A 21,648-nucleotide genomic window follows, 5' to 3' on the forward strand; every position below is an offset into this window, starting at 1 on the left:
AGGAGAGTAATTATAGGCACGCGAAAAAAGGGAAGCGCTCCCGGAGGAACTCTTCCTCACATGCTTCCCAAGAGGCACGAGGGCCATTAAAAATTCCATGATGAAGAGGAAAACAGCCTGGGAACAGCCAGGAGGCAATACAGCAAATTAATACACCAGCCCTCCTCGGGGAAAGCTGTGATAAAACAGGAAACCCTCTCTCCCCGCAAAATAAAATTATACCACTAACGATAACACAGTCACCACACACACAAAAACCGTTCTAATGATGGGTGTGAAATTCCCAATGCTGCCCTCATGCTTTTGAAAGAAATCTTTTCCTACTACAAATAAAATGGAACAAGAAAAGATAAAATTTCCATTAGCAATAGTTTTTAACAGTTATTCACTTGCCTCTTTCCCGCCACCCCCACTCCCTCCTCGGGGCCAGGCTTTTGTTCAATGGCCTCTCGCTGTCCAGTTCTGAATCGGATTTCATCAGTCTGCCTGCCACCAGGGCAGCTAGAAAAGCCCCTGGTGGTGAGATGGCCGCTTCACCACTGTGAAGGGACCCCACTGTGTCCCAGGCCTGAGAGTGAGAACCGCAGCCGACGGGAGGGAGAAAGGTGTGTGGGCTTCAGCAGTGGTCCATGCCTGAAGCAGCGAGGGCCAGAAATACAGGCCACATCCCTTATGCTTCCCAGTCCGGCCACAAGCCCTCCCAGGCAAAAGAGGGAAGATAATGGTGTGGGTCATGAGATACACAAAGAAGCAAGAAGCTACCACCCAGGACAGGGCTTCTAAGAAAGCAGGAACCGTGATATAGGCTCCCAGGGTGTCACGGCTCCAGCAGCAGAGGTGAAGGAACAGGACAAAGGTGCTCACTTTCCACATCCAACCCGAGGTGGTGTTACGCTGTCTTTCTGTTGAGTCTGGATTCAGGTCCCTCGCATTAGGACTGCCTTCTTAGGGGCTGAAACCTTGTCTTCCAGGAGGGCTGAGTGCCCCAGGACAGTCTTCCTGTGCTCCCCGGGGCGCCCTGCTCTCCTTGCACCGCCTTCCTACCCAGCTCTTCTCACCCCCGTGTTGTGAGCATCAGTTTCCACAGGACTTTCCCACGGGAATGTACGCTCCCTGAAGACAGTCCCTGGACAAAGAGGCAGCAAACGCCACTGAAGGACAGAATGTCAAGCAAACATGAGTCCTTTACCACCATCCCAGTTTTCAACTTTCTTGTGGCACCATCTACGGACACGACTTCTCCAGAAGGAAGACCTGGCGGTGGGTTGTGGTGCTGAGCTTACGACCAAAACCCACCGTGGACACGGTAAGTGCAGCCCTGAAAGAACAGCTTCTCGACGCAACCTGCTCCCCAAATGTATGTGGACCCAGTTAAAAACTTACTACGGAGAAAACAATAAAAATGATCAGAAACTAGGAGACAGATTCTTCCTAGCAACAGAAATAAGAAAAGTTCTCTGGTCTAGTCTTTGACCTGATCTTTTGTACACACAAGAATCCCGCTAAAGGGTACTACCATTAAAAGCATATTTACTTCCCCTGTCATCTCAGAGAATGTCTTTTGAGAAGCATAAAATTCATTGACTCAACCAATACCGACCCAAGGCCAACGGAGGCCCAGAGCCTGTTAGGTCTGGGGCTGTATCAGGGAACACGACCCCAAGGTCCAGTGTGGGTGGGGGGTGCAGAGCCCTCGTCAGCAGGGAAGTGGAAGAGGTTCTTGAAAGAGGGTCGCCTGAAATGACCTGCCTGGGGCGGCCAGACCTGAACAAAGGTGAAGAGAGGCCAAAGGGAATAGGTGTGGAGCTCCACAGGCTGGAAAGGAGGGCTCTTTTGGAGAACAAACTGACGTTCCCTGGGGTAGCTGACTCTCCTCAACTTAGAGGGCAGGGGAATTACACAAAAGGAGGCTGGACATGTAGGCAGAAACAAAATTACTCAGGACTTCGCAGGTCGCAGCAAGGATCGTTAAGAACATTCTCTGAGGATGGGCGTTTAGTTCCACAAGTAATATGAAATGAGAGCCACGAGAGATGGGCCGACACACTAGCCATGAGCCCTGATTCCACCCTAGCCCTGCTCGGCCTCCGCTGACTCTACACATCTCTAGATCACAGAGGCTGGTACACGGGTCGAATGGAACTGGACACACAGAAATACTTGAGAATCTGCCAAGTGTTATGAAGAATAAAAACTCTTACCCAGAAACAAGTCACAGCCACCAGAGGGCAATTACCTGGCAGAGCAGCGAGCTGGTGAGCACCTTCGGTGAGAAGCATCAGCAAGAACATCCAGGGAGTAAAGGGGAGAGAGGGGATTAAACTGTAGGAACAAATAAAATTACTTTAGTAAAGAAAATAGCAAAGGGACCTGATTCTGTACTCTAGGGTCACCTGAATTTGATTACTTTCCCCCGTGGAATGCCTAACTACCTCGCCAACCCAAACTGCTCAAAACTCACTGCCATCGTGTCAGTGCTGACTCCTGGGTTTCTGAGACCAGAGCTATTGACGGGAGTAGAAAGCCCCGTCTTTCTCCTGTGGAGCTGCTGGTAGTTTCAAACTGCCGACCATGCAGATCACAGTCAGGGCTCCTTCCAAGCCAAACGTGGAGACCATGACATGTCGCTGCACACATTCAACACTGGGTCCACATAAGCAGCATCCCAGATCCAAATCCGCCATTGGAAGTCAGGGGACTCTGCACAGAACTGCTCCACAGAGTATCCAAGGCTGTGATTTTCATGGAAACAGATTGCCACATCTTTCTCCCAGCGAGCAGCTGGTGGATGTGGACGGCCAGGTCAACCTTTGGTTTGTAGCTAAGTCTTTAACACACCAAACCACTGGCACACCTCAAAAGTACACCATTCCTTGGTAAGCAACAATTTTCAAAAATCTGTGAAACATGATAATCACTTAAATGGAAGAAAATAGTTACTTTCTAATTCTTATGACCAGGAACTTAGGTGTTTTACTAAGAATCAGTACTTATTCTCAAGAAAACTAGCATAAAATTACCTTTCATTTCACTATCTTGGCAAATTAGTTTGTGGTTAGCATATACCAGCGGCACGGCATCAGAACCAGACTAAGAATTAGAGTATCTAACGTCTAGTTTTAGTCCACCACTGACTGGCCATGTGTTAAAAATGGCATCTTCAGTACAAGGTAAATTTTAACACATGATATCGATATCTACCCAATCTCTTTTATGGGGTTACTGTGGGGCCAAAGGAAATATTGCTTCTGTAAAAATCGACCGGCCCTAAGAGGTGGGTGTGAAAATCAAGTGAGATATTACACATTCAAGCAACTTTTCTTCTCTGTTTGCTTAAGCTCGGGATTTTTTTTACCCAATCAATAGTCAGTCCTCCCTAAAATATTTGGTGAAAGGCGTCTTTAGACTGAAGAACTTTGGACAAGACCTTCAAGATTACCTACAAATAACACAAACCAAGTAGCCACCCTACCTGGTACTCCGGAGTCCAATCCCAGCTCTACCACCCAGGTGACTTTGGACAAATAATGTAACCCTTCGGGGCTGCCGAGCTCCTCCTCTGCAAATAACAGGTGTGAACCAGGTGGCTGTCATAGGTTGGTCCCCTTCTGCCTTTACAGCCTCCGATACAAACAAGAGCAGTCTTTCCCATACCTCCTCGGGGACACCACTGATGCTACTGTTTACGTTCACCGTTGTCTTCATCTCATCCATTTCACTTAGTCTTGCCCCGGTTAAGTTCCCATGAAATTATCAGCTCGATGTAATGATGGCATGTTCGAAAGTACACCTTCGCGTGTAATTTAAAAGACAAAGTGTCCACAGGCCACCTAAACTGGCCTCACTTATCCCCAGTTCTATGCACCCTGCCCTGGTTCACTGTCAAACAGCAACTTCACTATGAAGGTTCCAAGTCTCAAGTGTGTCTCAACTCAGTAAGCTTCTGAGCAGAAAAGGATGAACTCAAACAAGACCAAAAATCAGCAGTACAAAGTCTGAGAATTTTTATCTCCCAGACTTTATTTTACAGCTGATCACCAATGCTACAAAGTCACACAGCTTAAAACATGGAGGAGCATATAAATAGCAACTGTTTCATTTTATTGTTGAGAATATACAGTGAAACATGCCCTAAGTCAATAGTTTCTACACTCACAATTCAGTGGCTTGAGTATGTTCTTTTTCTGAGCAAGTCCTCCCCCAGGAACATTAACTCACTGCCCCTTCGTGTCCTACCTAACCTTTCAAGTTGCTGTTGGCCATTGGATCCCACACAGAGCTTGAAAGATCACTATTACTCAATGCCGACACTGGCGATTCCTTCCACTGACCTATCCTTCAGGGGAGCAACGATCACCACCAAGTTAGAAACCAAAATAAAAAGTGGATTCCTATGAACTACGTGTTACCAGAACTAAGGAGCACAACTGCGCCTACAAAGAGAAAAGCAGCTACCGTATTCATCAGTGGGGAACTCTCCTCCCCGAGCAGCAGAGACCAGCGGCAACGGTGCCCAGACCTCAGGTGCACCAGCAGAAATGGGAGGAAAAGCAGCGGCCAAAGAAGAGAAAATCAAATGATAAGATACAGATGACCAACCCGAGTGATCTTACCTGATTCCATTCTCTCTTCCCAGTTGATGGCAACCAGAAACTAGAGAGGGGGAGAACGGAAGAGAAACAGTGAGAGAAGCAGGAGGCGAACCCCAAGAGAAGTAGAGAAACATGTTGGGAGAAAGAATGAAGACCAAGGAAGAAATGGGACCAAGGGGGGATTCAGGGAAAGTGTGTGTGTAAGCCTTTCAGCTGAAAATAACTCTTCAAAGGAAAAATTCATAATGGTTTAAAAAGTTAAAAAGCCTCAAAAGGACAAAAATGGGCAAGACAGAAATAACCCCCAGATGACCACGTGACACCAATGCACTCAGCTGCACAGTACCAACTCAACACGGGCACCAACCACTCACACATGGGCCTCTGAAGATGAAAAGATCAGGCTGGATGTCTGTCTTTCGGATCACACCTGGGGATGGACATGATGTGCACATTAGGCAGCAAACAGCCAGCCATGCTGGGGACCAGGCTGGTCCTAGAAAGGGAAGCTCAATCCGCTACAGGCTTTCCAGTGCTCCTACCACCATAAATAGGCCTAAACATTTCTCCAAAGGCTGTGGTTGTAGGGGGTACTGAGCTGGTTCTAACTCACAGCGCCCCTGTGTACAACCGAACAAAATACCCGGTCCTCTGCCATCCTTGTCATCTTTGCTCTGTCTGAGCCCACTGGAGCCACTGTGTCAATTCCTCTTGGCAAGGGTCTTCTTTTTCTGACCTCCTTAATCACACACGCTATCTATCTCCAGGGACTGGTCTTTCCTGTAACATGTTCACACCACGTGAGACACAGACTCACCTGGCCTCCTCACACCTAAGCAGCATTCTGGCTACGTATCTTCTAAGGCAGATTGGCCATTCTTCTGGCAGTTCGTGGTATAGTCAATATTCTTCCCCAACTCCGTAGTTCAAAGGCATCAAGCCCGCCTTAGTTTCCTTATTCATTCTCCAGGAACTGAAAATACCACTGCTTGGGTGGAGCATACTTTGGTCCTCAAACTGGCATTTTTTGCTCCTTAGCACTTCAGAGAGGGTTTTTGGCAGCAGATCTGCTAAACGTAATACACGGCGCTTGATTTCTTGACTGTTGCTTCCATGATTACAGACTCTGTAAAATGAAACCCTTGACAACTTCGATCTTTTCTGTGTGGAGTGGTATTGCTTAGCGTCTAGTGCTGAGAATTTCCGTTTTCTTCCTACTGAGGTATAAATCATGATGGCCGTAGCCTCTGATCTTCAGCAAGTGCTTCTTCACTTTCTCGGGTTCTGCTTCACTTTCAGCCAACAAGACTGTGTCACTTGCACAGGCAAATTGCTAACGAGCCTTCCTTCAACCCAGATGCTGTGCTCCTCTTCACCTGGCCCACCCTCCCGGGTATCTGCTCAGCGCACACAGAGGGCACAGTGGAAAGATGGCTACAGGCCTGAGGCGCCCCTTCCCTGATCTTAAGGGGACAGCGCCCAGCATTCCCTTGTTCTGCTGCTCAAACAAATGCCTTGAAGTTTATGTTCGGGTTCTGCAGAGGCACAATTAAGTGTTCTGGAATTCTTATTCCTCACAAGCTTCCATGATTTGTTATGATTCACACAGGCGAAGCTTTTTGCAAAGTCAATTAAACACAGGCACACATCTCTGGCATTCCCCGCTTTCTGTCAAGATCTATGTGACATCAGCAGTGATGTCTATCTCATGCCAAACCCTCCCCCTCGGAAGCTGACTTGAGTTTGAGTTTCCTGCTGGTGCATTGCTGCCACCGTTTAAAAATAATTTTCAGCAAAATTCTACTACATGTGACATTAATGATACTCTTCGATGATTTCCATATTCCTCTGGATCATCTATCTTTGGATCATCTTTCTTGTGCCCACAAATAGGCATCTCTTCCAGTCGACTGGCCAAGGAGCTGTCTTCTAAACCTCTTGGCCTAGACCAGGGGTCCTCAAACTTTTTAAACAGGGGCCAGTTCACTGTCCCTCAGACCCGCAGGAGGGCCGGACCATAGTTTTAAAAAAAGCTTTGAACAAATTCCTATGCACACTGCACATATCTTATTTTGAAGTAAAAAAACAAAATGGGGCAAAAACACCTGGTGGGCCGGATAAATGTCCCTGGCGGGCTGCGTGTGGCCCGCAGGCCAGTTTGAGGACGCCTGGCGTAGACGAATAAGCACTTCCAGCATTGCATCTGTTCGTTGAAGCAGATCAACTGTGTCAATGCCTGGAGCCTGGTTTTGGGGGGTATTCCCCCCATTTTATCTCTTTATTCCTTTTTAAAATCATGTTATTAGGGGCTCATACAACTCTTATCACAATCCATACATACATCAATTGTGTAAAGCACACTTGTACATTCATCGCCCTCATTATTCTCAAAACATTTGTTCTCCACCTAAGCCCCTGGCATCAGCTCATTTTTGCCCTCCCTCCCCGCTGCCCCCTCCCTCATAGACCCTTGATAATTTATAAATTATTGTCATATCTTGCCCTGTCCGACGTCTCCCTTCACCCACATTTCTGTTGTCCATCCCCCAGGGAGGTCACATGAAGATCCTTGTAATTGGTTCCCTCCTTCCAACCCACCGTCCTTCTACCCTCCAAGTATCACCACTCTCACCACTGGTCCTGAAGGGATCATCCGCCCTGGATTCCCTGTGTTTCCAGTTCCTATCTGTACCTCTGGTCTAGCCAGACTTGCAAGGTAGGATTGGGATCATAATAGTAGGGGAGGAGGAAGCATTTAGGAACTAGAGGAAAGTTGTATGTTTCATCGTTGCTACACTGCACCCTGACTGGCTCGTCTCCTCCCCGAGACCCCTCTGTCAGGGGACGTCCAGCGGTGGTGGAGCCTGGATTTTGCCAGTGCCTTCAGTGAAGCTTTCACCACCACCAGTTCTTGATCCCAGGCTACTTTCTGAAATGGCTGACAGTCCACCAATTACTTTTGGTCTAGTGATTGTGCATTCTTTCTATGTGCTTTCGTGCTCCCTGCGTCCTTCACCTTGTTGCCCTAGAATCCTTCAGTATTGCACCTAGGGAGTGAGTTCTGTCTTCAGCTCTTCCCGTCTGAGAAATGCCTACTGCACACAGGGTTCCCTATTGGTTTCCCCACTCTGGGCCATTGGACACTTCATTATAAATTGCCCTTTGTCTCCCAAACTGCCCTCTGAAGTATTTTGGCTCAGCTCTTTTGCTTTCTCTCTTCTGTTTCGTAACGCCACATTCAAGAGCAAGTTTCGGTCTCTTCCGACACCTATTTGGACCTTTTAGTTCCCCCTGTCTTTTCCATGACGCTTTTCATTCTTCATGTACGATGCCATCCCATAACTTGCCTAGTCTTTGGTCAATGGGTCATATCTATTCCTGAAATGGCCTCTAAGTCCAGGCGGGATAGACTTAGGTTGTGCTTTGGTTCTCACGGGCTGGTTTTCACATTCCTCTGCTTCAGGTTGCAATATGAGCAAGAGATGGTCTAGTCTACAGTTAGCTCCTGACCTTGCTCTGACTGGTGATACTGAGCTACTCCACTGAGCTTTCTACAGCTGTAGACTGATTTGATGCTGTGTATTCCGTCTGGCAAGGTTCACAAGGATAGACCACGGTCTTTGGTCTTCCAGAATTCTAGCACGTGATCTCCAGTGTCATTTCTATCACCACGGCTGTATTTGCCAACTTCTGATCCTTCTTTGATTCCAACTTGCCCATTCTAATCATCAGTAACTCTCAACACATCTTGATTATATGAGTGAGCAATCTCAGACTGCAGAAGTCGGTAAAACTCCTTAATTTCTTTATCTTTGGCATCAGTGACCGGCATGTCAAGCTGAACAACAGTTGTATGAAGTGATCTTCCTTGTAGCTGCGCAGATATGATCCCATCGCTCAAGTGCTGTTTCAGGACAGAGCTTGAAATGTTCTTGACAAGGAACGTGCCATCATCCCCTCCAATTTGCCACCCCAGCATAGTCATCATGGTTGTCCCACTGAAAATGGCCAAACCTGGTCCATTGCAGCTCACTAATGGGTCTCCAAGCTCTCCAGCTCATGTTCGGCAACTGCTAGTGTTTATACATTTCAGATCCCTCCGGTCTGAGGGGCTCACCCTCCAGTCCTCTATCACAAAATCCTGCCGCTCTGACAAGGTTTTCACAGGCCCATCTGCTTCCCCCTAGAAGGAGGTCCCTAGGTCCTTCTCTGGACGCTCTGCTGACACGTGGGTCCCGTGGGTTGAGTCATCAGTGACACAGCTCACAGCACGTAACAACATACAAGACCGCTTGGTACACAAAAATCCAACAGCGTGCCTGGATGGTGCCAACAGTTAATGCTCTCGACTACTAGCCAAAATATTGGGGGTTCGAGTCTACCCAGAGGCACCCTAGAAAAACAGACCTGGTGATCCACTTCCCAAACATCAGCCACTGAAAACCCACTGGCGCCCATGTCCACTCTGACACACCATCACAAGTCAGGGCGGACTCAATGGCAGCTTCTTAATGTTTATTTTAATGGGAAGAGCATATCAGCACACAAACAGGCATCAGTCAACTTAAACAAAATTGGTTTCTGAAGCAGAAAAATGAGAAGGTAGCGCCTGTAGACACGGAAAGCTTGTCTTGAAAGGAAGGCAAAACTAATGTTGGGGTTTAACGTGTTAGCTTTGTTAACTTATAACCTCTTTACAACTGTTTTCCAAATCTTTAGGATCTCCTTTCTCGCTCTTGAGGTCTGGTTTCTAGGTTGCTTGGTGAAACGTCCCTTTGTCTCCTGCTTCAAGGAGCAGATTGAGACAGACAGTGACTCTGTGCACGTACTCTTTCAGCCGGGGGTCACTAATGAGGCGGCCTATGCTCTCGGAGCCCAGCGTACTTGTGCTCCTCTCCTGCAACGACAAGAGCAAGAGCATCACCTGCCCATAATAAGAGACGAGCACAGCTCGAGCTGTTACCTAGCAGACTCGCACTTCCCCTAACGGTGCCAGCCGGCCGAGGCAACCTCCAACCGTCAGCAGCAATTAGATCCTTTCCTTTGGAGAAATGCCTTGCAAGTGTTACATGTGACTCATCCGAGTGTTTTGCTAATGATCAAATACAAAAAAGTCATCTTATAAACACAGCGTGCTATGCCTGCCACGTTAGTACAGTGAGTGATAGACCTCCTGTGGTTATTAAAGCCACCGGAATAGAAAAACTTCTTTAAAAAATCTAATAGCAGCCCTTTGCGAAGAGGCCCGCACACCAAGCTCCCCAGGGTTACGGGCGTGATAGGCACTCCAGGCCCTCCCTGAGTTCTCTCCAAACTAAACTCCTAACTCAGCCCCTCAGCCCACACCCTCAAGTCCTTTCCAACTCACAGGGACTTCCATTGGGGTGTCCAAGGCTGGGAAGCGCTACAGGAAAGACAGCCTCAATGTTCTCCTGTGGAACAGGGGGTGTGGCCTTGAGCCGCGTGTGTACCTGACGGAACCGCCTATTGCCAAGGTCTTTCGTGACTTACACAATTTGTCACCTTGTACTGTGTCCTTTGAAAATAACCTTTCTAAAATGAAATGTAGACACAGACATAGGCTGATTTCTTCAACTGCGAGTTCTCCAGACTGTACTCTGCGTGCTTACCAATGTCACCACCAGCTATTCAGAAACTGATCGCGTCCAGGGTGTCGGAGCGTGCAGAGGTCCCTGGTCTGCACTGGAACAGAGGCCTACAGCTCAGAGCTGCAGAGCCTGGGAAAGTGTATCAGCACAGAGGCAGGACGACCCCCACTCCAGAGGCAGTGCAGAGAGCCTAAGTCACAGGCACACACGCCAGTGCTGTCATGCCTGCTACTCAAACACGTTTGTTTCCATAAACATGTCGCTTCTCAAGAGCAACACTTTTTTTAAACGTCTAGGAATTAGCCTAAACATTAGGATAGCTCTTTTAGCACAACTGGCTGCAGAAAATTAATTTGGGCTCCGATTCCGGGTGGGAGTGGGGCTAAATGAAAAGACCTCCCATACTGCCTTCACCACAGTCTCCACCTCTCCTGCCCAAGCCTCCTGGTCACAGGCACAAACACAGTAGGGGGGCTGAGGGGAAAGATGGGTGAAAAATGAGCTATTTGTTACAGCAGGAAAATTATTAACTTAAAGTGCCGTAATGTTTAAATTTACAGTTTATTACTGTGTAAATTACAAGCGGTACTTTGCGTAATTAGCAGCTCGCTGGCAGGGAGCGGTGAAAGAAACTCATTATTTATGATTATAATTTAGAAAGAGAGAAGAGAGCTAGGGGAGGGGGAAGAAAAGGGGCAGAGCTGTGACCTCTGCCAGAAATGACAAATATCCCTTTAAGATGATGAAGATGAATTAAACAAGTAAATATTATCCTATTCATTTGGCATCATTAGAGGCACGTGTCCCACAGGCCCCAGGTCCCTTCCTGGCAGGTTGAAGGGAGCCTTCGGGATGCAGCAGCAGCAGCAGCGCGCTCAGAGCTGACGGGAGCAAAGACAGAGCACGTAGGTGGTGAAGAGTTTCATCTGTCAAGTCTATCCAGTAAAACCTTCCTCTGCCCCCACACCCATGTATTCCTCCCCCGCCACCGGTCCTCGGAGACAACCTTCCAGCACAACGAAAGTAGCAGCTAACTACCTGCAAGGTGAGTTACCCAGAGGAACAGGTTTCACTATTCCAAAAAGCACCTGTCTAACTGGGGATGTGGATTTGAATCTAACGAGAAAAAGAAGCCATCTGAGTTCATCTGGATCCACGTTTCGCTACCCTTCCAAACGCAGCTCCTTGCCTACACAGGAACAATGGCTCCCGACGGCAGCCAGCTAGGGTGCAGACCGCTGTGCTCTCCCCGGCACACGGAGGCACTCTCAATGCTCCTGAACGGACCAGCAGAGCCATGCTCTCAAATGCCCTTCCCTCCCGAACTCTCGGCCCACCCCATCCTTCTCTAGCCTCAGTCGTACCCTATTTCTCAATCTCAGTGCCAGAGGAAAAAACAAGGAAGAAGTAGGCGTATATTCAAAGGAAACCGGGTGGTGTAGTGGTTACGACAGGCTGGTAACTGAAAGGTCAGCAGTTCAAAACCACCAGTGGCTCCAAGGGAGAAAGACAGGGCTTTGTGCTCCTCTAAAGAAGTACAGTCTCGGAAATGCACAGGAGCAGCTCTGTCCTGTCCTCTACGGTCACTACAAGTCAGCATTGATTCCATGGCAGTGAGTTTGCTTATTGGAGTCCTGGGTTCAAATCTCTACTCCACGATTTCCAGCAGACTTTCCTCAACTCCTTTGAGCTTAAGTATTCCTCATCTGATAAAAGGAATTCATACCTTCTTACAAAGTTGCAGGGAGGGTCTGATGAGCTGACGCATACACATAGGCTAGCAGTCCCTGGGCAAAGGCAGAACTAACTAAATGCTGATGCTCTTGCTCCAATAGCCAATGAGGGCTTTTGATTCTCCACCCCATCCCCAATTTTAAAAATAATGAATTCTAGAATAATCAAAGAATATTACAAAGAAGCAATCATAAATTCAGGAGGAGCCATAAAGTATTTGAACTTTCATAGTAATAATAAATTAATCAAAAGTACAGGATAGAGACCACAATGACAGGTGTTTGCTTTGTCAGAATGAAGCCTCCTCTGTACGTGTATGTATCCATTTATTTCCTACAGAGGGATCACCCTTGTGAGGCCCCACACCTTCCAGTCTGCTTAACTACAGGCATCCTGCAGCCCCGGTGATTAGCAACAGGGCAAGTCCTTGCAGGAACATTAGCCTCCCAGAGAGCTTAGTTAACAGCGCGAGTTTATCACCTTCCCACCAAGCCTTCTTCGCCCCTTCCTCAGGCATCGGGCTGCAGCTCCAGGCAGACGATTGAAGCGTGCATGGTACCCTACATGCAATGAGAAGGGGAAAGCAGAAGATTCATAAGCACAGTGTGCTTCTGGTACACTGAAGGCCTGCTGCCCGGACGTTGCTGGAGTGGCCCTTCAGGCCATCTGCCAGGGACCTGTCTTTCCCATGTCTTTGTCACCAGCAATATGATCTTGGGTTAGTTACCTTTGACTCGGGTCTCTTTAGCTATAAAACGTCGCTTGCTCATTCCAAGCTTACAGGCATGTTTGAAAAAATCCAATGAAATCGCTCAAGGAAGGGACCCTTTCAATGGAAAGCACTCCCTGAATATAAGGTATTTTGAACAGCTTCTAATTTTACATGACACATTCATTACTACCTCACAAGCTTTCTCCCATCTGTACGGAGAACCGGAAGAAACATCCTGTTAATATATAGCCATGTAGGGAGGCATGGAAAGACCCTCAAGCTCTGAAGCTCACCCCTGCCTCCTCAAGAAGAACCCCTGGACTGGCCCAAACTTCAGAGTCCCTGTGTCCTGTGAGGCGTGAGTACGTCAGACACGGGATGATCCCCTATCGCCACAACCAGAGAGGAGGAACAAAGCCTAAAGAACATCTTGGTCCCTGAAGAACTCACCTCTCTGAGCTGGTCGAGAAGGGAGAAGGAACGTGGAATCGGAAAGCTTATCCAGTCCTGAGTCCATTCTTTCTACTTCAGAGCAACGATCGGGCGTCCACTTGGGCAGAAGATTAGGAACAGTGAATCCTGGGACACATTCTCCTTCATAGAACCAGTCACTCTGTTCATCATCTCCTAAAATACAAAGGTTCCACCATTAGCTGAGCCACATTATCTACTGTGAATAAAACTCCATCACGTTTCTAGTGACGGTTACACCGGAGGTTCAAGTGCCCATTCAACACTTTCAGTCCAGTCAGGCTGCTCAGTGACATTCTTCACCACTCGTGAATCCTCTCACTCTCCCCTCACCGGCTGATCCCGTTCCACGGCACGTGTTTCCCTGGCCCTTACGTTCTACATCTTTTAAAGAGACTGGTGAATGTTTGATTTCATTTTGTTAGTTGATGCGTTACTTAGCTACAAGGTGACATCAAGGTTAGTTTTGGTTCAAGATTCTGAGAATATCACAAGGCAATGGTCTTAGAGATTCCTCCAGTCTCGACGCGCCTTGTAGTTCTGCTTTTGTTTGTTTGGAGTTTGGGATTTGGGTTTTTTGTGTTTGTTTGGTTTTTTTTTTTGGCGGGGGAGGAGGGAGTAAGGGATGAGTATTCTTTGCTTTTTGTTCTTTAGAAATCTGAGGTTGCATTCCACATTTCTCTCCCTTTCTATCAGACTCCGTGCACTGTGGTCCTGAGTTAAATGAATGGTGGCATAGCTGGGCACCATCTACCACCTCTTGTGGTCTCAGGATGGATGCAGCAGCAGTTCAATGACTTCAACTTTCAGCACACATTATAATTAAACTAAATGAGGGGGTGGTTTCTGAGCATTACAAAGCTCTGAATAAAACTGAAGAACAAAAACAAATGTTCATTCTTCTTGATCACATTATAATGAAAATTGGGACATTATAAGAGCTTCGCATAAATGTTGTACTATGTAAGACCGGACTCCTTTTAATAGTAAAACTAATAAGCTCTTTTTTACAAGTAAAGTAATTCGAGCCCAGAGAAGTCAAAATAAAAGTAGTGAACTATGAGCTAGGATTTGAAACCAAAGCCTGATAAACTTCCCAAGTGTGAGATCTTTACCACAAACTACATTGGCATGCACCGTTGTCAGTGGCGTACATTGGCTTAGAGATTCAAAATCCATCTATGTTTCTCAGTCTAGAACTAGCTGCTCCTTAGGGATTTCTTGCAGTTTCACATTTTCTTAACAGGTGACTGAAGCACAGAAGCCACACCTCTTTTTTTCCTCGGTATCTCATTATTGGGACAGAAAGTCACCAGTAATTCAAGATAGCAGGGAAAACTTGCGGACAGACAACTTAATTGCTCAGGGCTTGTCAAGGTCATACTGCTCAGTAGTAACAAAGCAAAGACCAAATCCACATATCCAGACTCTTGGTTCCCATGGCTCTCCATGGGCTACAATGACAGTAACTGTTTCTATTACAGTTTATTCCTACCAACAGCGAGTAAGATAGGTAACTTCATGTCTGCCTTCCCAGCCCCCTTCCAAAATAGCAGTAATTTGAGAAAATTACTGGAACACCCAAAGAACAAAATACAATCACCATCTACCATGCACTGAATCCTGGAGAAGCCACTTATGACATGCGAAAGGGTAAGATGCATAGGCCACTTCTCAACTCGGTGCCATCGAGTCCGTGCCGACTCTCAGCGCCCCTACTGAGTGAACTGAAACTCTTTAAGGGAGCACAAAGCCTCGGCTTTCTCTTCAGTGGGCTCTTGCACCCAGGAGCAAGCGGATTCCTACATCACTGCAGAGATCACAGAAAGCCGTGTCCTGGAGAGCAGCAGCATCACCACAAAGGAGCGACTTGTTCCCGGGTTAAAGCAGATCACAATCACTTGTCTCAGACAGCGGTTCTCCACCACTAGTTAGCCTGCAGCAGGACAGAGAAGAATGGCCCCACGCGGTTCCCGAGGCTAAAATCATGGAAGTCAATCACTTGGTCTTTTCTCCCCAAGAGGGGCTAGTAGGTCAGATCTCCAGCCTTTTGGTTAGCTGTACCACAGGGGCTCCTTAGGGGACCAGTCCAACACCAGCAGCTGGGCAGAGTTCCTCTCCAAGCAGTTCCTTAGTGAGGCCACGCTGCTCTAGAATCACCGAGAGCCACGCTGAAAGCATCCCTCGAAGCCAGCTAAGCAGCCCAACTAAAGAAGGGAAAGATGCTTGGTTTCTCCGCCTGGTATTACAACAGACAGCTTTCTTGTCCACAAGCACTGAGCAACGGGGTGTACTTTGGAGAGCTCGTGCTCACACAGGCGTTTGATGAGCGCTGGCATTGACCACCAGGGGAGCTTCTGGTTCTCACTCACTCCAGACCTCAATAACACAAAAGGGGACGCAACGGACTGGCGGGAACCTAGTGAGACCAGGGAGACCAGGCGTTTGCCAACTGGACAAGGAGACCTGGGGCAGGAGTTCCTCAGCAGGGGGCTGCCAGGGAGTCAGAGAGAGGCTAAGGCTGAGGGGTCAGGCTCCTGACCTACAGCCCCACTGGAGTCCTGCTTTCCCCAGGGGGGTATCCTTACTCGCTGGTCTGGGAGGCTATGGAAAATGCTGTTTGGCTGGGATGGGAGCAGAGGAAAGAGAGCTTTCTCTAATCCTGGTTCCTCCATAACCATTTTTTTAGCGCTCACTCGATGCCGTGCAATGTGTTCAGCACTGTGGCAGGGGGCAATAAAATACCTCCTCCCTTGGAAAGTGGACAAGGAAAAGACACAGCCACAAACAAGCATGTGATATCCGGGTGACAGGAAGCAGGAGGTGCAGGGAGCCACTAGAACAGAGAGAGACAGAGAGACAAACGCAGAGGATGCCTGTCTGCCTGCCTGCCCACCCGCCCACACGCGCAATCTGCCAGCCAGAATTCCTTCAGGAAACAGATGGCACATTTAAATGGGGTAATTGAGGAGACTTTAATGGAGTGACTATTTACAAAGGGCTAGACATCATTAAGAGAAACCAATAAGGGGTGATGAAGCACCCTGAAGCTAGCAGGAACAGGGAGTCTTTACCCTTCCCAGGCCTGAGGGGCCAGGGGAGAGAGGGAAGGCTGGGCTGGAGCTAGCTGGGCCTTCAGGAGAAGATCCCAATCGGCAGCCAATGGAAAGGGAGCAGGGGACAGGCCTGAACCAATGTGGTCAACAGCAGAATTGGCCGGGGTTTCACTCCCTAAGCCCCAGCCCTGCCTTTTGCTAGGGGACTCTGCAGCCTTCCCGGGTCTTCTCGTGTAGGACTTCCTTTAGAGAAGAGAATATTAGGGGACAGCATCTAAGAAAGGCATTACGCATCCGAGGTCTGCTTTGGCCTCTTAGCATGTATCACCTCCACCACGAGAAGACCAAGCCTCAAATTGCCACTGACCCTGTATGAGCCTAACTTGAAGCCCACACAGCCCTGAAGCCAGGTAAGCACAGCGAAACCACCGCCAACCCACAGCCCCATCATAAGAAAGAAATGGTGCTGGTGGCTAGCCACTGATATTTGGGGACTGTTAAGGGAGCCGTGGTGGTGTCGTGGTTATGAGCTGGGCTGCCAACCGCAAAGTCAGCAGTTCGAACCACCAGCTACTCCACAGAAGGTGGGGCTTTCTACTCCCATAAGCAGTTACACTCTCAGAAACCCACAGGGTTCTTAAAAGTCAGTACTATCACCAGCAAAACTTCACTAATATACCCGTCTCACCCACGTCCTCCCTCCCTTCCTCTGCTGGTTCCTTCTCCTGACCACACCAAACAAAAAGCCGCTGAGAGCAAAAAGGCCCGCAGACCCAGCTCCTCACACGGACTCGGGCACAGGGATGAGTGGAAAGCAGCTCTAGGTGGGCAACGGAGAACTGCATTTTGGTGGGTGACCGACCAGGCATCCTCACAAAGGTGGGGCTGAGCTCAGAAGCAGAGGCCAGCCTAAGCACAGGCAGGAAGCAGGAAGGAGCACCAGGCTGGGCAGCTCAGTCTCACCACAATCGGTGGGACTCACGCAGTGAAGGAGAGGGGAAGCTACAGAGGATTGGCTGTCATTTTTCTTCATAAGCCACGGAATCTTTATTACTGACAAGACGTTCCCAAGGCCCAACATTTCATCTCCTGTAGGAGGCACATACCTTTTTCTAGTGGTTATGCGATAGGCTATCCTCCACAAGGTCGGCAGTTCAAAACCACCCACGAAGAAAGACTGGGTTTTCTACTCCCATAAACAGTTACAGTCTCAGAAACTCACAGGGGCCATTCTACCAGGTCCCATAGAGTTGCTATGAGTCAGTACTGACTCGAGGACAATGAGTTTGGTTTGGGTATATCGTTATACACCAAGACCTTTAATAAGAGTACACTAGGAAACTTCATACCACTGTAGTCAAAGTGATAAAAATGATCAATAACTCTGAATGGTATGGACCAGCTTATTCACGGAAAGACTACCAGTTTTCCTGACATGCGGGCACAGACTCTAGACCAGGGATCCTCAAATTTTTTAAACAGGGGGCCAGTTCACTCTCTCTCAGACCCTGTTGGAGGGCTGGACTATAGTTAAAAAAAAAAAACAACTATGAACACATTCCTATGTACACTGCACATATCTTATTTTGAAGTAAAAAAACAAATGGGGCAAAAACACCCGGTGGGCCAGATGAATGTCCTCAAGATGCCTGCTCTAGAACCTCGCTAGCACCTGCCTGAGTATACACTGGGAGTTTCTGACGACAACTAGCTGGCTCTGAATCAGAGAGATACAAAGGTATTTCCACAATCCTCTGTTGGGGCAGCAAGTTCAACAACTCCATGGGAATGAAGTCTTCTCCAGTCTCGTAACCACTAGGCATGGATGAGATGGATGAGACGCTCTCCCCACACCCGCTCACCAAACCAGGCTTGGTTCCTGAATTTCACTCCCAGAAGCCCTTCAGTTACTAGGGAGCCTGCGGGATCAACCTACACATGGCCACTGTCTCTGTCCTACAACCACCTAACTCCCATAGGAGATGCTGGATTTCAGAGCCACAAGACCCTCTGAAGAGCTCCCAGAAATCTCTTTGTAGGGATTTGTTTTATTAGGGATTATTTAGAAGATAAGAAATTGGTTTAGAAGAAATAAGGAAAATGGACGTGAGCAAATCAGATATATAAAGTCACTGGAAAAACACCCCAAAAAGAGTCAAAAGAATTGTATACAATTCTTACTGGCACATAATTAGTATGGCCCTAAGCAAGTCTATAAGAAGTCCTGGTGGCGTAGTGGTTATGCCCTGGGCTGCGACCCGCAAGGTCAGCAGTTCAATACCACACCCACTCTGAGGGAGAAAGGCAGGGTTTTCCACTCTCATAGTTAGGAGTCTCAGAAACTCACAGGGCTAGTTCTACCCTCCCCTATAGGGCGTTGATGAATTGGCAATGACTCAATGGCATGAGTTTTGGTTTTGGAAGCAAGTCTATAGGTGCCCTAGTGGCACAGTGGTTAAAGTTCTCAACTGATAAGCAAAAGGTCATTGGTTCAAACCCAATTGTCCACCCACAGGAGAAAGCTATGGCAGTCAGCTTCCATACAGAGTGATTGCCCCAGGAACCCTAGGAAGCAGTTCTGTCCTGTCCTGTAGGGTCACTGAGTCACAACCAACTCAGAGGCATTGGGTTTGGAAAGAAGTCTACAGGATAAGAGTTTTGTAGAGTGTCCTTGCACCAAGGTCAAGTTTCAAAACTCTTTAGGAAGTAAAAGTAAAGTACTCCTGATTAACAGCCACCAGTTTTATTCACAGAGCTCAGTAGTTTTCACTTCAGCGAGATCAGCATACACTATCTTCACCCAGAATATTATAATGGGTTCACAAATGAGGTTATAGGAATAACTTCCTTCTCCCTATGCCTTATCAACACCTAAAAAGAAGAAAGGCAGACATGAGGATATCTGTTGGTTCCATCCTTGGTGTGGTCGCACCCTGATCCAATGTGTCTCAAAGATTAAATGACCAGCATCAGAATCATCTAAGGTGCTTGTGAAAAATGCAAATTCCAGGAGCCAACTTTAGACCTAGCTGATGTCTCGGAGCTCCAGAACTTGCAGCTGTTAAGCGTTTCCCAGGGAGCGAGCGCATCCATGTCCTGCATCTGGAGAACCGCTGACTCACTGGTGTCCCCATCCACCATCATCTCAGTCGGTCACTCCCATGATCATTAGCATCTCCCTATACCCAATGAACCTGTGACCTCTGGCTGGTATCAAGATTACCTTGCCGGCCTTCATCGTTGGTGAAGAGCCCAGTGTCACTGCTGCTACACACGCTGCTGGTTTCACTGAAAAAGAGTCAAACATAAGAAACCTCATCAGCTCCAGTCAAGAACACAGCCCCAGATGTCCTTAAAGCTTTGTATTGAAAGGCTCCCCTGCCAGCTTCCCTCAACTGCCCAAAGGCACATGGGCCAATCAGATATGCACATTCCCACAGAAAGCCACTGGAAAAACAAGTTTATTTTTCCCCCAAATCAAAAGAAATGTAAGAGAATTCTAAAACTATGATTCATCATTTCAAGGTATTTAAAAAATATCTGAAATCGCTTTGCTAGTTTAGGACTAGAAAGCTGTTTATTATGGCTCAAAAAAAGGAATGTGAGGCCGGCAAGGGACATCACAGCCCACCACAAATTTGCAAATTTCCCAACGAAATATTTAAATATTTCCAACTACCAGTTTCAAATAAAGCTAAGAAAATTAAAAACATCTGGCACCTCTCAAGCACTTTCCCCAGTTAGTAAACAGCAAACACACCCCCCCAAAAAAAAATTAAACAAGAAAAAAAAAGCAATGATAAAAACTATCGCTTCTAAATGTAATGTTTTTCTTGATATCCAGCAAATATAACAAAACTCCTTTTGAACAGGAGGAGTTGAGGTTAAAAATAGGAAACCATGAAATAAAAGTTTTGTCCCACAGAATTCAACCTCATCAGCTCCATTTTCTTAGCCATCGCTCACAGGTGACTGACTCTCTTCTTCGGCAGCTGTGTGACCCCAGCTAACCGTCTTAGACAAATTTGAGTCGTCTGGCTCAAGAAGAGAAAACCAAACACTTGATCCTCTACCATATCAGCTATTATTATTTTATTACAGTATATGCAATAAGTAATACTAGCCATTTTTTGGATTACAGGAATTTCCTTCCAAGCCAGTCAGTTTTTTAGACCTGTTCTAGAAGGCAGTGAAAACCCAAGTGGAATAGCAACATTTCCACCAGGCCATAGAAAGGGCTGGCTTTGCAAGAGCCCAGTCTACATTCTTGGATCAACTGGAAAATATTCTGTATTTTGCAACATTTCCAAAAATCTTGCCAACATGACATTTTTTAAAGCTGGCTAAGTACGTTAACAAGCCTTTCCTCGTTGGTGCTTTGAGTAACAAACCCGAGGGATGGCCCTCTTTCTTGACAGGTGTTTCCCTCTGCAGTACTAAATGGAAACAGAAGCGGAGTGCTGTGTTTGGGTGAATCTAGCCCAGTGGTTCTCAACCTTCCTAATGCTGTGACCCTTTCATACAGTTCCTCCTGCTGTGGTGACCCCCAACCATCAAATTATTTTCATTGCTACTTCATCACTGTCATTTTGCTGCTGTTATGAATTGGGTGACCCCTGTGAAAGAGTCCTTCGACTCCCAAAGGGGTCGCGACCCACAGGTTGAGAACTGTTGATCTAGCCTTTCCAACCAGCTCTGCAGTAAAATCCCAAAGACCTTCTCACCAACTACTGACTACTTCCGACTTCTGAGTTCCAGGAACTCTGCGTGCTGAACTTCATGTGTCAGTTTCTTATTTTAGGGGCTGCTGGAGAACTTCGGTGGTCTCACTCCATCCAGTCTCTATCCTGTCTCTTACGGACTTCATAATTTAATTTCCATCTCTCCTCAAACGTAAAGCAGATTGTATATTTTTTTACCTGAGACCACAGAGTTGATTTTGACTTGAAGCACAGAACAGAACTGCTTTTCAGAGGCTGCCCCTCTTTCCTGGAGCAGACAAGTCTCATCTTTCTCTCTCAGAACGGCAGGTAAGTTCAAATTGCTGACCTTGCGGTTACAGCCCGATGTTTAACCCACTACACCATGAGGGCCCCTAACCTGAGTCTTCAGGACAGGGAAGGGCCATGGGATAAAATCTCCACTCCACCGTCAGGTTACAAAGGAACCGAGCCCTATGCTATGACTCAGCAGTAAGTGCCTGGCTGAACCCTCAGGATGGAGTCCACCCAGCTCCTCCCTGGAGAAAGCCCTGATGGCCGACTTCTCGGGAAGACTACAGCCCAGGAAACTCTTTGGGGCAGTTAACTCTGTCCCATGGGGTCACTATGAGTCACAGTAAGCAGCACCTAACCACAAGGATTATGTTACATGCTCTGTGAGTCAGTAGAGTCACATTAAGATATGATAGCCCATCACCTATTTTGTTATGGCCCACAAAAGAAATAAGGATGGTTTTTACATTTTTAAATGTA

At 47.4% G+C, this 21,648-nt stretch overlaps 1 protein-coding gene across 3 annotated transcripts in view; it reads right to left on the minus strand.

Annotated features, from left to right (window-relative positions):
• GPATCH2L (G-patch domain containing 2 like) overlaps positions 1 to 21,648 on the minus strand; it is a 67,266-nt gene that overhangs the window by 26,156 nt on the left and 19,462 nt on the right. For all 3 annotated transcript variants that reach the window (XM_075531967.1, XM_075531965.1, XM_075531966.1), the window contains exons 3-6: positions 19,398 to 19,462; positions 13,098 to 13,274; positions 12,416 to 12,495; positions 2,237 to 2,322 (exon numbers count right to left, since the gene is read on the minus strand). In XM_075531967.1, the coding sequence (XP_075388082.1) occupies positions 2,237 to 2,322; positions 12,416 to 12,495; positions 13,098 to 13,274; positions 19,398 to 19,462 (408 nt within the window). The remainder of the gene's footprint in view (positions 1 to 2,236; positions 2,323 to 12,415; positions 12,496 to 13,097; positions 13,275 to 19,397; positions 19,463 to 21,648) is intronic.

The sequence above is a fragment of the Tenrec ecaudatus genome, chromosome 14, assembly GCF_050624435.1.
Source record: "Tenrec ecaudatus isolate mTenEca1 chromosome 14, mTenEca1.hap1, whole genome shotgun sequence".
NCBI lineage: Eukaryota > Metazoa > Chordata > Mammalia > Afrosoricida > Tenrecidae > Tenrec > Tenrec ecaudatus.